Source organism: Cololabis saira, chromosome 14 (genome assembly GCF_033807715.1).
Source record: "Cololabis saira isolate AMF1-May2022 chromosome 14, fColSai1.1, whole genome shotgun sequence".
NCBI lineage: Eukaryota > Metazoa > Chordata > Actinopteri > Beloniformes > Belonidae > Cololabis > Cololabis saira.
The window spans coordinates 26,615,953-26,641,051 of NC_084600.1; the positions used below are offsets into that span (position 1 = coordinate 26,615,953).

A 25,099-nucleotide genomic window follows, 5' to 3' on the forward strand; every position below is an offset into this window, starting at 1 on the left:
GGTGAATTCCAGTACTGCACGTTATACTCAGACCAGCTCAGAAGCGAGGACCGGGGCTCTTGAGAAAACATCCTGGGCTGTAGCCCAAGTAGCCACCTCCTAGATCCGCCACTGAACACAACCCTGAAAAACTGCTGGGTAGGGAGTAGGGAGTGGTGTAAATGCTGCAGGCAGGAGATGACAGTCGGCCCTTTGAGATCCAGCCTTCTCATTTAACACCATAATGCCTGTGTATGCAGACAAAGAAAGCTTCCATCTCTGTTCCTTCCATTTTTTAGGGAACAATCGAGGAAGGTGCTAAATGTTCAATACCATGTTGATATGTCCAAACTGTTGTTTTTAAGATTTTGTGTTTCCTTTTTTTTTTAATATATAGTTTTGATTCCACTTGTGCTTAAATCATTTTTTAATCTGCATTTGTTAGCTTCATAATACTTTTTTCCTGAGAGGATAAAGTGTTTGATTGATTGATTGATTGATTGATAGATAGATACTGGACTTTTTTTGAGTTCTTGAAGAGCAGAACCCAGAAAAAGAAGTAAATGTGTCTTTTATTCAAGCCTGTGACAGGTTTTTCAAAACAATTTCATGGATCAGAAGGTCCAATAAGCTTCTTTATTGATTGTTGTGATTATAATGCTCAGATTTACGTACAACCTGAAAAGTTTAGCGTAGACTCATCAGACCAACTGGACAGGCACAGCTTGCTTTGGAAACAGTTCTGGTAGAAGCTGAGGATGGACACAGTGCTTATATGCGTGGTGGCACCTGGATGTAACCTCAACCATGATGTTTTCATGCCTGCCCTTCACCCTCAGCTTAGCCAAACTCACATTCACACATTAATCCAAACTAGGGCTGTTCGATTAATCGATTTTAAATCGTAATCGCGATTATGCAATTAGAACGATTTTTTACAACTTTTTTTATTTATTTATTTTTTTTTTTTTATAACCTTGTCTGCACACATATTAATGATTGATGGAAATACCTCTTGATACCTGCGACAAGTGCCCCATGGGAGAGGCTCTTTAGTGTAGGAGCGAGTAGTGTACGAGTGTTGGAACATGCCACCGGGTAGACCGGCTCGTGTTCCTTGATTTTTTTTTTCAGAGATAAAACTTTATATTTTATTATATTTTTTAAAACTTTTTTTCAACTTATTTTACAGAGTTTTGCACTTTATTCATTCCTTTTTGGTTTAATAAGAGCAAAGTTTGCACTTAAAGTCCAATGGGGCAAATGTTCAATAAAAAAACAGCATATTTGAAATCATTTCTTTGCCTTTTGTCAATTCACAAAATAATCGTAATCGTAATCGAAAATCGGATTTTGAGAGAAAAAAATCGAGATTTTATTTTTGGGCAAAATCGAACAGCCCTAATCCAAACCAGCAACCAGAAATGATGTCTTGTATCATAAATCTTGGACTGTGGTGCCCATAAAGTCTACTGTAGGGTCAGTGACTGTTCAAGAAAACCCCCATCTAAGAAAATGCACACGATGCATTCTAAAAACCTTGAGTAAGAACCAGCAAGGTTTCCCAGTACTGTTTTGTGAAGTATATGTGACAGATCCTGTTGGGCTGGTTTCACACTAGATATTAATGTTTACCTCACAGCAAACGGGAGTGTAACGGATTTAAATTCCACTTGATTTCAATCATCAGGGCAGGACATGTTGGAGCATGTCATGCTTGTCTTTGATGACATTACTCTGAGGACTAAAGGCAGGCATGTTTGGTCTGTAAAGAGCCAGCTGATGCTGACGTTTTTCATAAAGATTCTCAGTGACTAAGCAGACTAGACACTCTAGTTTTTTTTCTCATATAGTTGAGCAACCACCATTACTGTTTTCCATGTCAAACAGTAAGTTGTCTTTAACATAATGACATTTGGTATTCAGCTGCCCAGGATTTGGCCATCGGTTTTTCTAGTATTATTTATGTATGTCTGATATAATTTTAGATCTGTCAATTTACCCCTCTGATATCAGCTGCCGGAGAAATTGAACATATCTTCATAGAATTGTTTCACCTGCCACAGCCTGAAAAAAAGCACCACAGAGATTGTTCATAAAATCTACTTTTCTTTCTTTCATAGTTCTTTTTATTGATTTTTACTTGCACATAAACAAAACATTAAACATTCCCTCCCCACAACGAACTTCCCTTACCCCTACTGTCACTCAATGATGTTAGGCTTATTCTACTTAGTGAGATTTTACAACATATGTTTGTATAACAAAGACTTCTCAAGACTGAGTAACCCATTAATACAAGGCGTTTAGTGAAACACAGTATAATTAAAGACTAAAACATATTGTAGAAGCAGCATGACAAGGCCTGAGACGCCAGCAACCCCATACGGGTATCTGACTAAGATTAATTACTGCACTTGTGTGGAGGGTTTATCAAAAAAGGTCAAAAAAGGTCTCCATACTCTAAAAAACTTCTTCATTGGGTTAAATGATATGATGTCATCTGTGATTGATTTAGAGGGTTTATTGGGGAACTGTGGAAGAACACTCTTAACATAATCCCTTATCTGGAAGTATCTAAATAGATGGGAACTGGGTATATTAAACTTCTTGGACAGATCCGAAAAAGAAGCGGATATATTGTCGATAAAGAGATCATTAAAGCATTTCAGACCCCTTCGATGCCACAAATTAAAAGCTGTGTCAAGCTTTGAGGGTGGGAAGCAGTGAATCGAGGCCACTGGGCTGGAAAGGTTCATATCCTGCAGATTAAAACGTTTTCTAAATTGAGAGTAGATTTTGAGCGAGTGGCTGACTACAGGGTTAGTATTGGTTATGTTCATTGATAAAGGCTGTGCTGCACCCATTAGGGCTGGTAAGGAAACAGAGCCACAAGAATGTGTCTCCAATTTCACCCAGGTAGGACTTTCCTGATCTAGATGGTAATATGTCCAGTGTGACATGCAATACAAATTGGCAGCCCAGTAGTAAAACCGTAAATTTGGAAGGGCCATGCCTCCATCAAGTCTTGCTCTTTGCAAAAACTCCTTGCGCAAGCGCGGCTGTTTGCCATTCCAAATGTATGATGACACCATTGAGTCAATTTTTTTGAAAAAAGTGCCAGGAATAAATACAGGCAGCTATTGAAACAAGTACAAATATTTTGGGAGCACAGTCATCTTAATTGCATTGACTCTGCCTATAAGTGAGGTGTACATGGGGGTCCAGTTATAACATCTACTTTTAAACTAAGTTCACACTTTGAAAACATTTATGGAATGGAGATTTATGGAAATGTTTTGGGGTAATTATCAGGTTGCATGGTCTACTTCTGTGTATTCATGTATTGTTTTTTATATCTGCTTTCACATGTCATCATATAGCTAATCAAATTCATTTAAATTCAAAATACTTTATTAATGCCCCAAAGGAAATTGGTTATTGCAGTAGTTTTCATGATTTAAGTCTCTTCAAAAAGTAATGGCTGTGAGGGTCTGAAGGATCTCCTGTAGTGTAGGCTCCAGAAAAGATCCAACCTCCTTTATCAGATAGTTCAGTTCCTTTAAGTCACTCGTTCTGATGCTACTCCCCAACAGATAACTGCTCTGTCCTTTCTAATAAACAGCATCACTGTTGTATCTCCAGTAGGGCTGAAACGATTCCTCGAATAATTCGAGTAATTCGATTACAAAAATGATCGAGGAATTTTCTCTGCCTCGAGGAATCGTTTAATTTCTTCTTTTTTTTTTGTTCAATTTCACCAGCTCAAAGCAGGTATTACGCCCGGACTACATTTAATGCGACACAACGCGCTGCCACCGCGCACGTAAAAGGTAGAAGAAAGGTAGAAGAAAGGCGGCGGATAAGTTTGGTTTTAGTAACATGCTCAGGCAGTCTGCAATGGCCCAGACGGGAGACACGTGTAGCTCAGGGCTTAACTTTTATTTTTAATCCACTCTATATTCTATATTCGTCCGTTATACTATATGTTCCCCGCCAAAATTATTGTTCCGCGTAGGGCTGGGCGATATGGACCAAAAGTCATATCTCGATATTTTCTAGCTGAATGGCGATACTCGATATATATCTCGATATTTTTTGTGTGCCATAATTGGAGTTTCCCCCAAAGCATTATAGCATAGCATCTCTGTTAGCTTCATTTTTTCTGAGGCAAACCCTTAAAAAAACAGTCAGTTTTAATACAAAGCCTCGTGCCAAATGTCACACAGGTTCCTTTATTAACAGAGGTCTGCACAATATCAAAATGTATAAAACAAATGAAATAAAAATAAACTGCCTGCATATATAGAATAAATTACATAGAATAAATTACGGTACATACATAGGTTTCTCTAAACATCTGTTCCCGCTACAGTTTTAACTAAAAGAAAATGTGCTCCAATACAGCAGGTCTCAGAATTTATTTTGAACACTGCCAAAACTCTAACTTAAAACTTAACTAGAACTTAAAATGTGCTTGACACAAATGAAAGTTCAATTGAAACACGTGGGAAACACACCTAACCTTTTAAGGTATGTGTGTTATCAGCTGTAATGGCATTTTTAGGTTAGAAATAAGAACATTTCTTGGTAAGATCCTTAGTTTTTTGAGTGAAGGCAGTGAATTTGGTCGACTGGTGTAAGTTCAGGGTTTTTAAATGAACAGCCATGAACCTACTATATTATCTAATTTAGTCTTAGTAATGTCAATTAACATCTTATGTATATTTATAATTGCTCTTTAACTAAACAAAAATATGTTTTATCCGATAACTCGATTAATCGATGGAATTTTCAGTAGAATACTCGATTACTAAAATATTCGATAGCTGTAGCCCTAATCTCCAGTCCAGTCTGCTGTCCAGGTGACCACCAAGATATTTATGCTCCTCCACCACCTCCACTTCTTCTTCCACGCTGGAAAAACGATTTGACCTACTATGGCTCTCCTAACATCCACAATCATCTGCTTTGTCTTGTTCACATTCAAGATGAGATGATTGTTCCAACAACATGACACAAAACAGTCCAGCAGTTATCTGTACACAGTCTCTTGTCCATCACTGATTCACTGCAGAACTGCAGAGTTGTACTGGAGGTCTGAGGTGTACAGAGTGAAGAGGAATGGTGAGAGTATAGTTCCCTGTGGGATAACCAATGTGTTTGGCTTGATATCGGTTCGAGCATACCTGTTGATTCCAGCTGATCAGTCTGCCGATTTCTAATTACTCGTATTTTCTGGACTATAAGCCGCTACTTTTTTCCTAGGTTTTGAATCATGCGGCTTATACAAAGGTGCAGCTATTCTGTGGATTTTTCTTCCACCGCTAGGGGGAGTGCTAACCTGAATTAGAATAAAAACTTAGACAAAATAAATGCAAAGAAGAATACGCTACTTGTTCTTTAGCAGATAGAAGTAGGTAGAAGCAGATTTCAAACAGATAAATAGATAAATAAATACCGGTTCTTTTCTTGGTTCTGTCCCGTTTTAATCAGCAAAGTTGCTGCCGTGTTAAAAGACACTGTTAGGAAAGAATCTATTTAGGTACAAACATGTACATCATTTACAGTTCAAAATCCTTCTGTACATGTAGTAAATATCTAATCTAACAACAGAAATATCTGTGGCTTGCATATCTTTTTTTTTAAATAGAGCAGATGCGGCTTATATACAGGTGCGGCTTGTATATCTTTTTTTTTATTATTTAAAAAAAACAGAGCGGGTGCGGCTTATAGTCCAGAAAATACGGTACTATGATCTGTAGATGTTTTGGCTTCACATGCAGCTGTTGGAAGACTGGATGCTTAATCTTTGGCCAACTCTGGTCTGTTGTAGATGAATTTATTCTGCATTTTGGTCTATCTACTATCAATCAATCAATCAATCAACTTTATTGTCACATCATATTACTCAGTAACATGGGTAAAAAACTTGTTTGTGCAGGCTCATCATCATTTGCAGTTTAAAAGATAGACATACAAACAAAGTGCATAGTGCATGAATAAAAGCATAAAAACAGTATGTGGAATAAGAGGATAGAAAAACAAATAAATAATCTTGGGCTTCTATATATGATATAAAATATACTATAACTTCTCTTCGCCTGAGTGATGCTTTATAAATAATAATGATTTGTATGCTTTGTTTCATTGATTAGTGAGATGAAGGTCATATCATTCTGTTCTGTGTGAAATGAAGTGAAACTGAAAGTGAAAACTGTGACCATATCACTGATCTATCTTCAGATCCAGTAAGGAGGGTTTGGGCCACTACCAGAGACCAGTTCACCATCACAGTCCCACCTCCTCTGTCACCTCGGTTGGATCCTTGTCTCGCGCCCAGTCCTCCACCCTCAGTAGCATGCTCATCGCCTCCCACTCTTCACATCCGTCCTTCCCTCACCAGCATCTTCAGAGCCATGGGGAGCCTCTCCCCATGATGGGTCCTCGGAGTCCACAGGGTTCACAACACGGGGCGGACCATGGCACCATAGGGATGCTTCATCCAGCACAACAGAAAGGTCCCACCTTCCCTCCTGATCCCTACGGCTCCACCCACAGGCTGCACCACCACCACCATCAGCAGCCGCATCCCCCTTGTCAGCAGCAGCAGCACTTCCCGGGACCGCCACCGTCCCAGATGTCCGGTCAGCCTGGACATTTTCCATTACCGCACTCGTACGCTCACCTGCAGGGAGACCCCTACGCCACCATGGCCCGCGCCCAGCAGATGGTGGAAGTGGTTACGGAGGAGAACAGGATGTTAAGGCAGGAAATGGACGCCTGTCGCGACAAAGTCACCAAGCTACACAAGGTGACATCTTCTGCTGGAGGTCTTCATGTCTTCATGTTGAAGTTTATGCTTGATTGTTTATTATAAGACCAGTCAGTGCAGAGTTTCATTACTTACAATCATCTACCGATCTCATCTGTAGCTAACAAAGTGGTATTTGGTCCAGCCAAACACTTCATTAACCTCAGACCTGGCGTACACATATGTGTACGTCACACGCTGTGTATGATATTTAATTTCTAACGATGACCAAAGCAACAAGAAAAAATTGCACCAGGTCTAAGAGAGTTAAGAACTGATTATTATCAATTCCTGACTGCAACTTACCCTCTCAAACCACATGAGAACAGTAATTATTCTCAGAGCTAGCTCACTTTCATGGAACAATGATTAATCATATGTTTTGCGGCACGTTTTGTTTTGTAAAGTGTATGTTGGTAAAGCATCATGTTAGACCCGTCTACAGATATGGAGCAAACAAACTCCTGACTGTTTCCCCTTTCTTCTGTATTGGAACAGCTAGAAACGGAAATCCAGCTGGTGTCGGAGGCCTATGAAAACCTGGCCAAGTCCTCCTCCAAGAGAGAGGCCCTGGAGAAGACCATGAGGAACAAGCTGGAGCTGGAGGTCCGCCGACTGCACGACTTCAACCGAGACCTCCGAGGTGAGAAGGCTGAGCTGGGACAGATACAGATCAGAAACCGCACTGATCCACACCCAGTCTCTGTGTTCTCTGTTACACCAATGTAAACATCAACACTATTCTGAATTATTGTTGAAGAGTGCATGCAGCTAAATGTGTCCACAGATGACAAACATGGCTAAATCAAAGACTGAATGAATGTTTCTATGAGGAAGAAAAAAACCCTGTAGTACTGATTTAATTTCAGGGGCCTGAGCGGGCAACATTGAAGCAAATCTGGAGCTCCTGGCAAAGAGTAATCGTGAATTTGGTCAACTTATCATACAAGTCGGCACTAATGACACACACCCCCACACCTGTCGGAAGTCACTAAAATTAATATTGTGTCAGTGTATAACTACGCCCAAACTCCATAGGCTTCTCTGTTCCCTTTCCCAATCTGACCAGTGATGATATGTTCAGCTCCATGTCATCGCTCTGTTGCTGTTGTCTCGTGGGGTTTAGAATTCAATTCAATTCAATTTTATTTAAAAAGGGACAGTGTACAGTTAAAACATAAATGTTGCCATCTGATGCACTGTACCAGATTATAGCTTTAAGCTAATTTGCATCTGCAGTCCCTTGAAAGGTCACAATAAAAAAGAAATACAGTAACAAGTAATACAATACCAAGAAAAATACACGGATTATTTAGAACACAATTTAAAACAACATGGCTGCACACATCTGCGTGCAATCCCCCCACCCTGACACGCCCACCGACCACCCACCCACGCCAGAAGAGGGCGTGGCCTTTATTGACAATTCGAAAATGTTTTGGGGAAAGCCTGGTTTTATTACAAGAGACGGCATTTAACCGGCCCGGGATGGTGCAGCTTTTATTTCTAGAAATTTGGCTGATATTATTAGACACTCCCCCTAAGAATCCAGGGTCCATGTCGGGATGCAGAGCTGCAGTCTTACACGCTTCTCTGCTGCTTCTCGAGGACTAGCGCCGGCCAATAACAATGTACAAATGTAATGTTATTGGCGATTCTAACAAGGTGCTTAGAGAAATAGGATAGGTGTCGAACAACAATAATAATAATGCTCTGAAGTACTTTTTTCCCAGATTTCTTTGTTGGGATCACTAAAACAAATCTATTTTTCTCGTCAGCCGGTGGAGAAGAGCTGGGACCTGAGTTGTTGGACTGAGTTGTTTATGCAGTATTAGTTTTATGTTGGGAATGTGGTGGTGTGTTATTTTAGGCTTGAAAGCTCATAATGGAAGGTTTCCAGAGGTTCTTTGAGTAAAGGTTGCTGAATGTGACATGTGTGACCTCCATTCAGCAGGTCATAGAGCAGGAGTGGTGGTGTTTCTAAATGATGTTCACCGGTGTTTACTTTTATCTGCATTAGTGGGTGGTAATTGTATTTCTTAATGTTCCTGATTCCATGAACTAATGTTTATTACACAATCATGATCACTTTCTCAGACAGACAAACTTCTGTGTATCTGTACTTGAGAGAGACTGCATCTTTAAGAGGAACTTTTTTATATCATCCCACTGATCTGTTGATCTGTAGATGTTTCTCCAGGTACTACTTCTTAGTACCAGCTACTTTCCATCCTTTTGTTGTCCATGTCTCAACTCTCTTGTAGATGCTTTGCTGCCATCACATAAAAAATATATAATTCTTCTCTTTTCTGATACTTGGGTATGACTACTGATTAGACATCATGTTTGAGGTCCACATATCCACCGTAAAGTGTTTTAAAACAGATGTTTATTCTGTTCAGTGTTCATTTATGCAGTTTACTGAACTCTAATCTGGACTATGGCTGTGTAGTGGAGGTTTGTTGATGTAAAATAACTTTGATGGACGCACGCCAGAGGAGGACACCAGATACTAAAATAATAACGTGGTATTTTTTTAATCAAGCAGAAAAGTTACTGAGCTTTATCAGAGTCATGCAGGTACCAGAAATTTGTGTTTCATCCCTGCATTTATGTTGTGATGTTTTAAAGAGCGCATGGAGACAGCAAACAAGCAGCTTGCTTCCAAAGAGTGTGACGGCTCAGAGGACAACCGGAAGACCATCTCCCAGCTGCTGACACAGAGTATGACTGACACACAGACATTCATGGTTCTGTCTTTTTTGAATCCCCTTTTTTGTTTACCATTACATCAACATGTTGGTAAGAACTGACTCCATCCAAAACCCAGTTAATCCCAAACTGGATTAACTGGGTTACCTACGGTAGCTTGATTTAGCTCATGCTAAACTCATCAAGTTGCTCACTCAAGTTTTTTTTAAATAAATAATTTTATATATTTAGAATTCATCATTAAAAATAAATAAATTACAGTATATATTCTTATAAATACTACAGGAGGAGATGATAAGGGATGGAGGTGAAGTTAGCATACTAGTAAGAGAAAGATGGAGCAAAAAGCAAGAGGTAGATGGCCAAGGGAAAAAGACTGGGAGGCAGCAAAGATTTGTTGATCATTTTAGGCAGGTGTAGAGATAATTCAATAGAGATATTAGAAATATGAAACATGCCAAATATGAAGTTGATCCGATGAAATCTCTGGGAGTCAGCCAGGCAAGAGTTTTGTTGTTAAAAAGCTGCTAATGATAGGGAAATGCAGGTGGATTTAGGTGGAAAGCTGGTTGCTCTTCAGGAAATGGTTTGTATTAGTTTAAGACCTGATATAGTTTAATGGTGTTTCGTCTGTGTCGTGGCACTAACTTAAACAACACGCAGGTGAAAGGATGTTCCCACCTGTAGACACCTGAGAGATGTTAGATGTTGCCACTCAGAGGTTTATAGTTGAGTTCTAACAAGGCCTTTACTGGCTCCTAATCCTTAGTTTTTTTTTGTAATTATTTAAACAATAATGACAATTACATTATATCAATTAAAGTTGGCAGTATATAAGTTTTGAAAAGAAACAATTAATGAATTTAAATTTAAGATACATTTACAAAATGAATAGCAATACATTTAATTCAATTTGACAGAAATGAAAATAAAATTGAAGTAATACAAATTTAAATAAGGTTTCATAAAACGTTTTAAATTATAAATGAAATTAAATTTACCGGTAAGTAAAAAAGCAAAACACAAGCACTTGGCTGCTCTCTTGCGCTACTTGCTGGTGAGGACATGAAATGCAGGTGATGCTGTGATCCGTTTCTGTCAAAGAAGCTTCTTGCTGCTGCTACATAAATTAACATCTGTGATGCTGCAACAGGCTCCCAACTAAATAACTACGTGGTTATATAATCCCAATTATGTGTGCCTCAATTAAATAAATCCATAAAAATAAGGAATTCCAATAAAAATGAAAAATTCTGACAAAATCCAAATAAGAATAAAGCAATCTAAATTATTTCTAAGATATATTATGTGAGCTGGCTTATCTACTGTGATTATCACATGAACCATTTCCAAGATGATGACCTGAACCTAGATTTATCTTTTATCTTCTCTGTTTCAGACAAAGAAATGCAGCGTGAGAAGGAGAAGCTGGAGATGGAGCTCAATGCCCTGCGCTCCACATCAGACGACCAGAGGAGGCACATCGAGATCCGAGACCAGGCTCTCAACAACGCCCAGGCCAAGGTGGTCAAACTGGAGGAGGAGGTGAGAGCTCATACTGGTTATACTGGTGCTCCAGTCAGTTTGTCTGCTGTTACAGACTCGGCCTGTGTACAGGACTGTGGGGGACTGACTATAAATCTATCACCACATTCAGTCTTTGGAGCCCCCAAAACACTGCTCTAAAAGATACAAAATACTACTAAACTACACCAACGTATCAACGGGAATTTATCCTTCTTTCTTTCTTTCTTTCTTTCTTTCTTTCTTTCTTTCTTTCTTTCTTTCTTTCTGGCTCATTTCTTTCTTTCTTTTTTTCTTTCTTTCTTTCTTTCTTTTTTCTTTCTGGTTCATTTCTTTCTTTCTTTTTTTCTTTCTTTCTTTCTTTCTGGCTCATTTCTCTTTCTTTCTTTCTTTCTTTCTTTTTTCTTTCTGGTTCATTTCTTTCTTTCTTTTTTTCTTTCTTACAGGTTCATTTCTTTCTTTCTTTCTTTCTTTCTTTCTTTCTTTCTTTCTTTCTTTCTTTCTTTCTTTCTTTCTTTCTTTCTTTCTTCATTCTGGCTCATTTCTTCCTTCCTTCCGTCATCAACGGGAATTTATCGTTTTTACCACGAGATCACAAATTCTTACCGTGGAGAATTTTTTTGACGGTATATCGTGAACGGTAAAATATCGCCCATTCCTAGTGGCCAGGGACATGGGAAGTCGGGTCTTACTTGCTTGGGCGGCTGTCCCCAAAACCTGATCTCAGATCAGCTGAAATGGATGGAGGGAAAGACGGATGGATGCAGGGATGGATGTTTACAGGAGAGATCTTCCTGCTCTGTAGTGACCTTTCCATCGTGTGGTTTGGTCCATTTGGAACTGGACGGAGACCCATCTTTCCAGAGAGTCTAGTTCCCTTTGTCTGGTCCCCACCAGGATTTGAGTGGCAGCTGAGCAAACTGCACTGGCTTTAGTTGAATGAAACAGGCCAGATGGGAAAATATTCTAAGACAGTTCTTTTCTTTTACTGTATTCATCACCCTGAAAGCTGATGGAGGGATTTTTTAGGTTTTGGTTCATGTTTATATCCACATGTGTGAAATTATGTTCATTCTCCAATGTGACAGTGTGTTTTCCAGCTCAGGCTAAGTCTGTGTGTGTGTTTACAGCTGAAGAAGAAGCAGGTTTACGTGGAGAAGGTGGAAAGGATGCAGCAGGCTCTGGCTCAGCTGCAGGCAGCTTGTGAGAAGAGGGAACAGCTGGAACACCGACTGCGCACCAGATTGGAGCGAGAGCTGGAGTCACTCCGCATGCAGCAGGTAACACATCCACGTGGACAGGAAACGCTGCTTACCTGTCCTAAACCGGAGACACATTTATTAACATGTTCCCAGTGAGCCTCTTCAGACCCAGATGACACAGATCATTGAAGTCATATTTATCCACACAAAGCATGAGAGAGTATACTGTACGCACGCATTACAGCAAACTGATGAAAATGAAATGATAACTTTTTTTTAATCGTAATGTCACTGAAATTATCTCTGTCTGTAGATGTGTTCCCTTTAACACGTGAAGTTAATTTCCTGTCAGGTCACTCAGAGCATCAGTGTGGTACATAGTAGCTGATCAATAGTTATGATCACCAGGGTGAAACCTGTCTGAGTAGTTTCTTTGATTCCATCAAGCACATGAAAGCTCGTAGTAAATCATTAGTGCTTCAAACATGTGTCTGTTGTATAGGTTGTGTTTTCATATGTTTACAGTTAAAACTATTGAGTCTGAAACCAAAGAAATATGATTAGATCATAAACCCTCAAGAAATAAAACCAAAAAACCCAAGAAATATGATAAAACCATCAAACCCAAGAAATAGGATAAAATCACAAAACCCCAGAAACATGATTACCGTATTTTCTGGACTATAAGCCGCTACTTTTTTCCTAGGTTTTGAACTATGCGGCTTATACAAAGGTGCGGCTATTCTGTGGATTTTTCTTCCACCGCTAGGGGGAGTGCTAACCGGAATTAGAATAAAAACTAAGACAAAATAAATGCAAAGAAGAATACGCTACTTCTTCTTTAGCAGATAGAAGTAGAAGCAGATTTCAAACAGATAAATAGATAAATAAATAGCGGTTATTTTCTCTTGGTTCTGTCCAGTTTTAATCAGCAAAGTTGCTGCCGTGTTAAAAGACACTGTTGGGAAAGGATCTATTTAGGTACAAACATGTACATCATTCACAGTTCAAAATCCTTCTGTACATGTAGTAAATATCTAATCTAACAACATAAATATCTGCGGCTTGCATATGTTTTTTTTTTTAAATAAAAGTGGGTGCGGCTTATATACAGGTGCGGCTTGTATATCTTTTTTTTATTGTTTTTTTTAAAATAGAGCGGGTGCGGCTTATATACAGGTGCGGCTTATAGTCCAGAAAATACGGTATTCATAAAAGAAATGAGGTGAGTCTCAGTGGCTGGGAGGAATCTGCTTGTATTGGTTCCCCGCCTAAGCTTTTGTGTTAGTCGTGAATCACCTGATAGGCCACAAGTTCTACAAATGAGTCGTATGCCACAATTTACTGAAGTAAATTCACTATAATTAAGTAATTGACTTGCCTTTGGGGATCAATAATGATCATATAATGTTTTGCCTTTGAAATTAATATTTGTCAAGAAAGTCGACCAAAGTAAAGCCATTTTTTTTTTTTTTTTTTTTTAATGGCTACATTTCCAAAAATCCCTGTAACCAGACATTTTTGTGCAACATCCTCAGACATGGTTGCTTACTCTTTTCTTTTCTCCAAAATATCTCTATTTTATAACTCTACATGCTAACATACTTCCACTGACGTAGATGATTTGGCCACCAGGAACTAATCTTTGAACCAGAGCTCCAGATCTGTCATTCCAACAACATAACTTAACAACGGTGTTTAGGAAGTTTCCCAAAACGGTAGTTTTAGGAATCACCTGTGTCATTTAAGGATGATTGGACTGTGAAGGTTACCATGGTTTCAGAAGACGGGTACATCGTATGATGTACCCGTATGAAGCTGTTGGAGTAAACATCATGTTCCTGCAGACACGTCTTTGTCATTTATATACACGACCTCGTCAGAACTCATGGGTCTTCCACTTTGAGGGACCTCACATTCCCCATGATTCAACTCAATTGTATTTATATAGCGTCTATTACAACAGAAGTTGTCTCTAGGATCTTTCCAGAGACCCAGAACATGACCCCAGAGCAATTATTACATAAATTGGTAATGGGCAACTTTATTTTGATGCTATTTTGAGCCATGGCTTATAGTTAGGTGCATGGGCGACATTGAAGCAAATTGTAAATTTGTTAAAGTTATCACGTATGTTGAAGCTATTGACACCTGTCTACGCCAGTCGGAAGTCACTAAAATTAATATTGCGGTGCTGTGTAACTACACCAATGTTGGATTCAATAGGTTTCTCTGGTCCCCTCCCTAATCTGAACATGATGATATGTTTAGCTGCATGTCATCCTTCTGTTGCTGGTTTTCTCGGTGGTGTTCAGAAAATGACGTGGCCTTTGGGTTTTTAGGGAAACGAATCAAATGAACATATTCCTACAGATGATTTCAAGAAGGTGGAAATTTTCATATTTTAAACAGAATTTTAAAGTTAGACATTCAACACTGTCAAAGTTGAAACCACCTGAGAAACAATCACTTTCGTGGGAAAAATTCAAGATATTTTCAATCTAAAGACATCTTAGTGTTGAGAAAAAAGAAAAAATTGTTTGTTTTGTTAAGGCAAGAGTAGTTTTCATGTCTGTGGTTTCTTTTGACAGAGTTGAACTTCCTCATTTTACAGCCTTTTCTACAAAGTAAAGAAATGCATCATTACATCCAGCGCTTTCAGTTATCTTTGGTTTGATTACAAGAGACGGCATTCATCCCACCCAGGATGGTGCAGCTTTTATTTCTAGAAATTTGGCTGATATTATTAGACACTCCACCAGACAGTCCAGGCCAGGATGCAGAGCTGCTGTCTTACATGCTTCTCTGCTGCTTCTCCAGTAGTCTGTGAGCAGGACCTGGCTCATAAGGGGGGACCCTGCTTCTGAAGTCTAGCTGGACAGAGCTTATGGAGGAAAGGAATGGTTAAAACGCCCTCTTTTTCGTTCCTTAACTTCACCTCTGCAGCTTGTTGGGGATCAGACGCTCTTTTTTTTGGCGGTTTTGAAAACTCCACCAGCTGCTCCTACATGGAAACAAACTCCCATCAGCATCCATGTTAGTTATGACTGAGATGACAAACTGACCCGTGTTCTGGAGAGTAGCAATGAGTTGGTGTCATATCTGAAGTCATGTGACACCAAACAACAGAATCTGAAGGAAAGACGGGTGACATGTTTGCCTGTTCTGCTACCAGATGATCCCATGTTGATGTGTTACTGTCTTCATGGCAATATGTAGACATAAGTCACTTGAATTACATTTGTTAACACTTATTTCCAATGCTTTTCTCTGCTCTCTTCTGTTCTCCTACAAACCATAGCGTCAGGGGAACTCCCAGGCTAATGGTGTGGCTCCCTCGGAGTACAACGCCACAGCGTTAATGGAACACCTGAGGGAGAAGGAGGAGCGGATCCTGGCTCTGGAGGCCGACATGACCAAGTGGGAGCAGAAGTACCTGGAGGAGAGTGTCATGAGGCAGTTCGCTTTGGATGCTGCTGCATCTGTGGCCACACAGAGGTGGGTGACCTTCTGCAGCAGCAGCACGGAAATTGTGGACATCTGTTCAGATGTATATGATTATTCATAAACACATGCTCACACTTGACACATGGTGACATGAAAAGCTTTACTAGATGGGATTTGATAACACCTGAATGCAGTGTTTCAACATTACTACCGGTGAAGGGTCCTGAAATGATCTGATTATTTTGTGGTTCTTATTTACTGATGCTGGCGCTTGAAGAAAACCTGAATTAAAGTGTTTGAATTGGTCATTGTGGCTTGTTAAAGGGTTTTGATAGGTCAACAAAACTAAAAAAAGTACTGTATAAATCCATTAATCTTCAGAATGTAGTAACCTTTGATCTGTTGGAAAGGTTTTAACACCATGAACACTCCAAAAGGTTGGCTGCACACATCTGTTTTTCATTCTTCCTGGTGTCCCTGAAGAAATTGATGTAATAACAAGACCATAATTAAAGCTGCAAGCAGCGATGAACGGGCCCTCGCACTCACGGCCACCGCCCCCCATAAGCATATCAGAAAAGACACCACCCACAACTTCCTATGTCAAACCATTCAAAAGTTATAGCAGAAAAAAGGGACAACCAATCAGAAGAAGGGGCGGGGCTAATTCAGGCCAATGAAGGTCAAGGACTCCATACAGAATCTGATGACACCACCCACGACTCTCTATGTCAAACCATTCCAATGTTATAGCAGAAAAAAGGGACAACCAATCAGAAGAAGGGGCGGGGCTAATTAAGGCCAACGAAGCTTAAGAACCCAGTACAAAGTCCCATGACATCACCCACGACTTCCTATGTCAAACCATTCAAAAGTTATGGCAGATAAAAGTATTCTAGGGGGCACTGTTGAGCCGTTAGGCCACGCCCATTAATGCAAACCATGAAATATCAAATTTATCGCCAAGTCTGGCTTGCATGCAAAATTTGGTGACTTTTGGAGAACTATCAAATATGGACCAATCACATGAAGGGCGGGCGCGCCTTTTGGCGTCTAGCGTCGCCACGGTAACACTTTTGAAAGAGAAAAGTAATGCGTGGTGTCGCAGGATGTAGACGCACATTTTGATGTATAACACACCTGGGTGCACGTTACGGTTCGGGCTGAATTAACTGCCGAAGGAATGGCATAAATTTCGCCAAAATGACACAACTAATTCAAAATGGCCGACTTCCTGTTCGGTTTCGGGCATGACGCCAAGAGACTTTTCTTTCAGTTGCGCCATGATACAGGTGTGTACCGATTTTCGTGCGTGTACGACATACCGCATTCTTGGGCTTGAGGCACAAAGTTTTCAAGGGGGCGCTGTTGAGCCATTTTGCCACGCCCATTAATGCAAACCATTAAATATCAAATTTTTCGCCAGGCCTGACTTGCATGCAAAATTTGGTGACTTTTTGGGCACGTTTAGGGGGGCAAAAAGGCCCTCCTTTCGTCAGAAGAAAAAGAAAGAAAGAAAAATTCCTACAGATACAATAGGGCCTTCGCACTGAAGGTGCTCGGGCCCTAATAATAACCAAGAAGCACAAATAAATAGTCAATCTTTGACTCTGGCTCTCCTCTGTTTCCTGCAGGGATACAGGTACGTCATCTGCATACATTAGCCACTCCCCCAGCAGCAGCTACGAGACCTCTGTCGAGGCTCGAATCCAGAAGGAGGAAGAAGAGATCCTCATGGCCAACCGGAGGTGTCTGGACATGGAGAGCCGGTAAGGAACCGAACACTTACAGACGGCCTCTTTGTCAGCTGGTCGTGGAAATACAAAAGCAGCTCACAGGTAGACAGATCAATAATAATTTAATTCTTAATTAATCAGATCATCAACACTGTTTTCCACAGTTTCATCTTCTGGGCTTGAGATGGGTCTTGAGAACAGATGTTATTTTCTCTTTTGAGGAGATTTACCCTCTCATTTATTGTTTTAATGTTTCAAAAAAAGCTGAGAACATAAACGATCAGGGTTTTTCCCAGTCAGGTGGTGGTTCCTGGGAGTAGGGGGCTGTCACAAAGTTTTATTTGACCAAGATATCTTCACTTTTTATAACATTCACAAACAAGCTCACCCTCAGATTTCAGGGTCTCAGTCTTGTTTTCCACTAGGGCTGTGCGATTAATCGATTTTAAATCTAAATCGGATTTATTAATCAAGATGATGTTAAAAAAAGGAAAATCGGAGAATCGATTTTTCCTCTCTCTTTTTCATATAGCTGGAAAAGAAGAAGAGAGCTGTCTGCATTACAGACAGAGCTCGTCTAGTCATCTTTGTTTGGTCAAGAAAATTAAATGTTGTCACTTTACTAAACTCAAGGAGGATTTACAGTATCTTTCAATTGCACTTCATTCCCAATAGAGAAATTTGTTTGCTATTTTTCTTTAAAAATGAAGATAAAATATTTGAAACAATTTATTCCGTTGTCTTTTGTAGTTTTACCAAAAAAATCGAAATCGAAATCAAAAATCGGGTTTTCAGAGAAAAAAATTGGGATTTTATTTTTGTCCAAAATCACCCAGCCCTATTTTCCACTTATGAATAATCTCTCTCACTGCAGATCATGGAACTCCAAATACTTTAGAAATAGTTTTATAACTCTTTCCAGACTGTTATTCCCTCTTGACATTGTGTCATTGTGTTTTAATACTACTTACAACGTTGTGCTACGATCAGATGATTCTTATTTATATTCTTACACAAAAGATGGATTAAAAAGTACTAGGTTTTGGATGTGACAGCGCAGAGTGGTCTGTGTCCTCGTAATGATGTTGGTTTCTTTGAGATGATGTTTGCAGGTCTGTCTCTAACGTTTCTTGGCTAAGCTGTTAAAGCATCTGTGTAAACAGGAAGTAGAACTGAGAATCTTCACTGATACAGACCACCTGTAACCACGTTGATGCTGCTCTCGGTCTCTGACTCTGTCCTGCTCCTCCATCCAGGATCAAGAATCTCCACGCTCAGATCATTGAGAAGGATGCCATGATCAAGGTGCTCCACCAGCGTTCCAGGAAAGAGCCCAACAAGTCAGATGCACCGTCCGCCATGAGGCCCTCCAAGTCCCTGATGTCCATCTCCAACACGGGTTCTGGTGGCTCTAGTCTGCTGTCGCACAGCCTGGGACTCAGTAGTTCACCAATCACCGAAGAACGCAAGGACACGAGCTGGAAAGGCAGTCTGGGTAAGAACCTGTGGTTTTACAATGTGACGTTCTGAACTTAGATGGTGCTGTGGCTCCATTAGAGCATCTCATGGATGTTTCTCAGGACTGATTGCATTTACCTGCGCGCTAACTGGAACTCAATAGTCCTTCCAGAGGGAGCTTTTCATACAACAGCAGGCCATTTTCTCATATCAGGTCATCCAAGCATGACCAACTACCTGCTGAGTGAAGCAGCATGGATGGATGGATCACATGTATCAATCAGTGATGAAACAATGGTAAAGATCTGGTGGGCACCATTATTCTTTTATGAACAGAAAAGTTGGATTTCTCTAAACATCTGGACACATGAAGCCTCACATCTCATGAACATCAGATGAAACCCCGGTTATTGAGACTTTTGACAGTTCAGTCTTTTTGTAAAGAACCAGTTCACAACATAAATACATCTCAGTACAATTTATCCGGAAAGTAAACGGGTTCAGTTCGGTCAAACTAAATGCAGTGCAGTTACAGGTAGAGGTCCAGATTTGTGCCTAACGCCACGTGTATTCCGGGCCTGGTGGGGAAATTTTGAGTACCATTTTGTCAGTTGACAGTGCCCAACAATAAAGTAATGAAACTCATTTTTATACAGCAAAATATTTTCTGCTAGACTTCTAGGATTTGAAAAAGAAATCTTCACGTTGAAACACTTATGAATTACACTCGAACAATGAAAGAAAACCATGTGTAACCTAATTTAAATGCTTTAAAGTGATTGCTACAACTTAAATCTAAAGTAAACTGATACGTTTTCTCTGTGTGAAGATGATATTATATCCGTGATTGCACAACTGTGTAAGCTTTAGCACGTCTAGAAAAAAAAAAAAAGTTTCACTGCAAATCGGAGTAGCAGCCAACATTTTCTGTGACATGTTAGTTTTCTTTTAAAAAGACAACTTTACAGAACCAGTTTTTCGCTGCAAATTGTGTTTTAAATGTTTGTCTGTTCAGACACACTTAAGGATCTGGCTTTTATCTCGATTAGTATTTTATCTCGACTGAGGGATGTCCGACCTGTCAGCAGCTCTAGCTGAAAAGGTTCATGTTGCTCGAAACCAGAGCGTTGCTGCGTCCAGTTCAGCAGATCCAGAAAGATCCTCTTGGTCTTGGTGACCTAAGTCAGCTAATGATCCGGTCTTCATCCTGGACCAGCAGGTCAGGTGGTCCCTGAAGACTAGCTCCCTCAAAACTATTCAATGTCTTCCAGTTGTCCTAAAGCATCAGCAGTTGTGCGGAACACCACTTCACGCAGTCTTTTTTTTTTTTTTTTCTCAAATCCCTCCTGACTAAGTGAGTTTCACTACTTTATAGTTGGGTCCTGTCAACTGACAATGTGTATGGCAATACGTGACCCCTGATCAGATGATCTTCAACTATGAGGCTCATCCTCCTCCGAACTGTGGCTGCAGCATTCGGCATCAGCTGAGGCTCTTTTTACAACTTGCAAGGAAGTTCAATCGTCTAATTTAGAAGTAACGGTTCACATGGACTTTCTTTTTTTTTTTTGATGCATCACTCTGTGGTGCATCAAAAAAAAAGTGCATGTTTAGAGAAGAAGTCTCTAGAAACAAATGTACAAGAGGGGAACTGCTTGTTTCAGCTGACCTTCCGTTTTGTTTTTATTGAGAAGTTGTTCCTTTGGTTCTGCAGGGGTTCTGCTAGGTCCGGAGTGTCGCACGGAGTCTCTGAGGACAGAGTCGATCTCGTCCTCCCCCTCCCCGGTCCTGTCCGCCACCTCGTTGACGGCGGGCCACTCAAAGACGGGCAGCAGAGACAGCTGCACGCAGACGGACAAGGGCCAGAGTCAGGATACCGGCAAGCCCACCACGCCAGCCGTCCAGAGTATGACCCTGCCAGCCCGGCTGTCCAACCCCAGCCCCGTATACATCCCCGACCGCTTCGCAGGTTAGCGTACGCCGTCCATCACACGTACGCCATCTAAGGGCGAAGAGTAAAGAACAAACAACAAACTGGTGTTGTTTGTTGTTTGTTCTTTACTCTTTAGTCTGCAGGAACCCTTTCCTCTTTTAGACCACTTAACCACTTTCCTCAGAGTCAGTTTACGTTGACTTGGTTATGTCCTAGAATAGTCCCCCTCCTTTACTCTGAAAGTCAGCAGGTAAAGAAGAAGTGGGACGTGAACATGCCGTCCAGTGTTAGTGCCACGTCAGCGGCCTCTGATCAACACCTCTAAATTCCAGTAAACAGAACTAAACGTAGATGTCGGGATGTCATTTTAAGATTACTGCAGGCCAGAGCTTTTTTTAGTCCATATTAACAGAACATTGGAGAGTTTCTGAGAAAATCTCTAAAGAAAATGTTTTCAAAAAGTAATAAAAAAGTAATAAAAAGTTATGTTCAATTGGATTATTGATTTAAGGCTTGTCCTTCTGTTTCCATGTGATCATAACTCTTTTTGGAAGCAACAAGCAGAAATCCAGAGCAGCCCATATTTTACTGATATATTGTAGTGACTATAATTTAACCATCAAATGAAAATGTTATGGTCACGTCTTGACTTTATTCACGGCATATCTTCTAAATCTTCTTAAATCTTGTCTCAGAATTGTGTAATTTAAACACCTAGTCTGGTCTCACAGCTGTGTGTGGACAGAGAGAGACACCTTGAAGACTGTAAAACCTGTTAACTTATCCAGTTGACTAATTCTGCTAATTTAACTAGTTTTAACTTGTTACTGGCTACTCTGGCACTAAACTGTAAAACAAGTAAACGAGTTCTGTAAACAAGTTCTTGTGGAACTGTTGACTGGGTTACCACTAATTAACTAGTGTTAATATTATATATTATGCTAGTTAACACTGGTTAACTAGTCAAAGCCTTCATGTTAATTAGGCTTTAACTAGTCTGGCACCAGACTGTGAAGCCATTCTACTAGTCCTGATAACTTGACAAAATAGACTGTAACTAGACTGTAAAACCTGTTAATTAGTTCCAGTGAAACTAGTTAACTAGTCTAGTCTGGGACTAGATTGTAAACTTGTGTAAACTTGTTCAAAAATTACGACCAAAAACCTCCGTGTGTGGGTCCAGCCGACAGCGATTGTGACATGAAACACAATGGAGCCAATCCAGAGGGCGAGCTGGCCACATTTTTTTTGGCTATTGATGCATTGTATGTGGTGTGCTGTGTTGTGTGGAGTAGGGATGGTTGGTATGGACTAAAAAATGTATCACGATAATTTCTGGCATTTATCCCGATAACGATAAAAATGACAATAAAAAAATACCAATTCAACTCCACCTTTTCAACTATAAATCTATCCTTTTTTCTTTCTTTCTTTCTGGCTCAATTCTTTCTTTCTTTCTTTCTTTCTTTCTTTCTTTCTGGCTCAATTCTTTCTTTCTTTCTTTCTTTCTGGCTCAATTCTTTCTTTCTTTCTTTCTTTCTTTCTTTCTTTCTTTCTTTCTTTCTTTCTGGCTCAATTCTTTCTTTCTTTCTTTCTTTCTGGCTCAATTCTTTCTTTCTTTCTTTCTTTCTTTCTTTCAGGCTCATTTCCTTCCTTCCTCTTTTCTCCCTTCCTTCCTCCTTTCCTTGTTTTCTCCCTTCCTTCTCCCCTTTCCTTCCTTCCTTCCTTTCTTCTTTTTTCCCTCCCTTCCTTCTTTCCTCCTGCTCTCTCCTTTCTTCTTCCCTTCCCTTCCTTCCTTCCTTCCTTCCTTCCTTCCTTCCTTCCTTCCTTCCTTCCTTCCTTCCTTCCTTCCTTCCTTCCTTCCTTCCTTCCTTCCTTCCTTCCTTCCTTCCTTCCTCCTTCCTTCCTTCCTTCCTTCCTTCCTTCCTTCCTTCCTTCCTTCCTTCCTTCCTTCACGTACGTTGTGCGTTGATTTAACGCAGAACCATAAATCAGTTTTACACAAAAACATCATCAACGGGAATTTATCGTTTTTACCACGAGATGACAAATTCTTATCATGAGGAATTTTTGTGACGGTATATCGTGAACGGTAAAATATCACCCATTCCTAGTGTGGAGTCTCTACAGAGACTAAATATCTCTTCAGATGTCAAAAAATCCTTACGTGTACCCTGCTTTAGTCCGACTGAGAGAAGTCCCTGTTCCTCCTCATACACTCAAACTCAGACTGATGCAGTAATGCAACTTGAATCTAGTTTCATGTAAATGTTCTGACAGTGGTGAAGAACTACTAACTGAAATCCCAGCTTAGATCTTTGAAAAACAGAGCAGATTATTTAAATTCCACAGCAGCGCCATCATTTTAGTTTTTAATTGAATGGTCAACATTTGTTCTGCTCCTCCCTGCAGATGTTCCAGTCTTCCACAGCAGCACTCTGGAGCGACGGTTCCCCCTCCAGTCCCACCCACAGCAACCAGCGCCGCCCCCAGCGCCGCCTTCCCAGCAGGACGTAGACACAGACGTGGTGGAGATTCTCATCTGACCACACCATCTTAACCGGAACCATAGAGTGTCGTCTCCCGGTCGTCTCCCCTCCCTGTTGTCTATCCTTCATCTCCCGGCGTTCAGCTTTGTCTGCGGGGCAGCGATGTCAGCCTTCATATCTGTTTACATTTATCTTTCTCTCCCTCTGGCTGAAGGACTGCAGGGATCTGACGGTGAAGGTTCAGCTGCAGCAGTCCTGTCTTACACTTTGTTTCTGACCTAAACTAGTCACATTAAACTCTTATTTATTTGTTGACCCTATTTCATTGGTGCCTTCGATGTTGCTTCAGTTGCAGTGGTAACATACCTGTTAAACGAAAACTGAAAGAGTCGTTCTTTTTCATTTGTGTCTCTAAAAGTGACGCAGCTGGACGGTGCTGAGAGCCAAAATCCACATCTCTCTCTATCTCTTTCTCTCTCTCACACACACAGACACAAACACGGAGAGAAAAGAGAGACACAGCAAAATTTAAATTTTTGTATGTTTTCTGTCACTCCTGATGTATAATCGCACACTCTGAGCTGGCAGAGTTGGTGAATGTAATTGTGCAACAGTATTTTTTGACTTCCAAACATGTAATGAAGACAAAGCTGCCAGAAGAGAGCAGCTGTAAGTAATCCCAACCTCACCTGGACCCGTAAGAAGAAGGTAAACTTCATTGGACCAAATGTATGAGCTACCATCTGTAGTGTTTAGTGCACAATGTGCTGCATTTCTTCAAGAAGTCTGATGGTAGCTCATGTGTTTATGTTAAAACTTCAGATAAACCTGCTACCTGGGCAACCACAGATGAAGATTAATGCCATAAAACTTTCTTTATATGTAAATAGTATATCCACCAAGTGTATGTACTGCTCCGGCCTATGTAACCACAAAAAAATTAGATTTATAAAATTGTAAATTACAATCTTTGGCAGCATGTTTTATTGCTGCCGTCTTGTTTGTTATATATATAAAATCATTTCATAAATAATCAAACTCATTTCTGAGAATCAGATTTTAAGAAAAGTGCCTTCTCTTTTAATCCTGTTTTTGTTTAAAAAAATGTAATAAAAATCATTTGATCATAGTGGATGAACAACTACATCTTACTTTGTTCACTGTGTCGTTATTTATTTAACAAAAATGGAGCCCAAAATAATTGTTGACAAGTAGCCCCATGATTAATCAGCTTGTCCAGTAGATGCAGCTTCAGCAGGGGAGACTGGGCTGATGTCTCCTTCAGCGGGGAACAGCAGACCATGTTGCTGTGTGACTTTAGAAGAAACATCAGGGTCTCCTGCCCCCCCTCCTCCACTATAGATACACTTCAGTATGAGCTTTGACAGGATTATTACACACACACATACACACAGCCACATAGATATATACACACATATACATACATACATACATGCATACATACACACACATAGCCACACATATATACACGCTCACACACACATACAGTCACTCAGACATATACATATACACACGGAACATACAAATACACACAGCCACACAGACATATACATACACGCACACACACACATAGACATACACATTGGCTTGTTCACCTGCATGCTTGCTCTGTAGTTTTTGGGGTTAAGATAAGATAAGATATCCTTTATTTTATCCCTCAGTGGGGAAACTTATTTGTTGTCAGCAGTACACACATATAGGGGAGGGGTAAAAAGATTGAAAAGTCAGAAATAAAAAATACAAAAGATACGTATAAATATGTATAAACACAGGATATGAACAGT

At 40.2% G+C, this 25,099-nt stretch overlaps 1 protein-coding gene across 3 annotated transcripts in view; it reads left to right on the forward strand.

The window, feature by feature from the left end:
- The window catches only part of amot (angiomotin), a 44,880-nt gene extending 20,455 nt beyond the window's left edge, over positions 1-24,425 (forward strand). For all 3 annotated transcript variants that reach the window (XM_061740271.1, XM_061740273.1, XM_061740272.1), the window contains 10 exons: positions 6,226-6,793; positions 7,292-7,436; positions 9,425-9,517; positions 10,905-11,050; positions 12,160-12,309; positions 15,533-15,729; positions 17,313-17,447; positions 18,671-18,909; positions 20,587-20,841; positions 23,218-24,425. In XM_061740271.1, the coding sequence (XP_061596255.1) occupies positions 6,226-6,793; positions 7,292-7,436; positions 9,425-9,517; positions 10,905-11,050; positions 12,160-12,309; positions 15,533-15,729; positions 17,313-17,447; positions 18,671-18,909; positions 20,587-20,841; positions 23,218-23,351 (2,062 nt within the window). In that variant the 3' untranslated portion in view covers positions 23,352-24,425. The remainder of the gene's footprint in view (positions 1-6,225; positions 6,794-7,291; positions 7,437-9,424; positions 9,518-10,904; positions 11,051-12,159; positions 12,310-15,532; positions 15,730-17,312; positions 17,448-18,670; positions 18,910-20,586; positions 20,842-23,217) is intronic.
- The last annotated feature ends 674 nt before the right edge of the window (positions 24,426-25,099 follow it).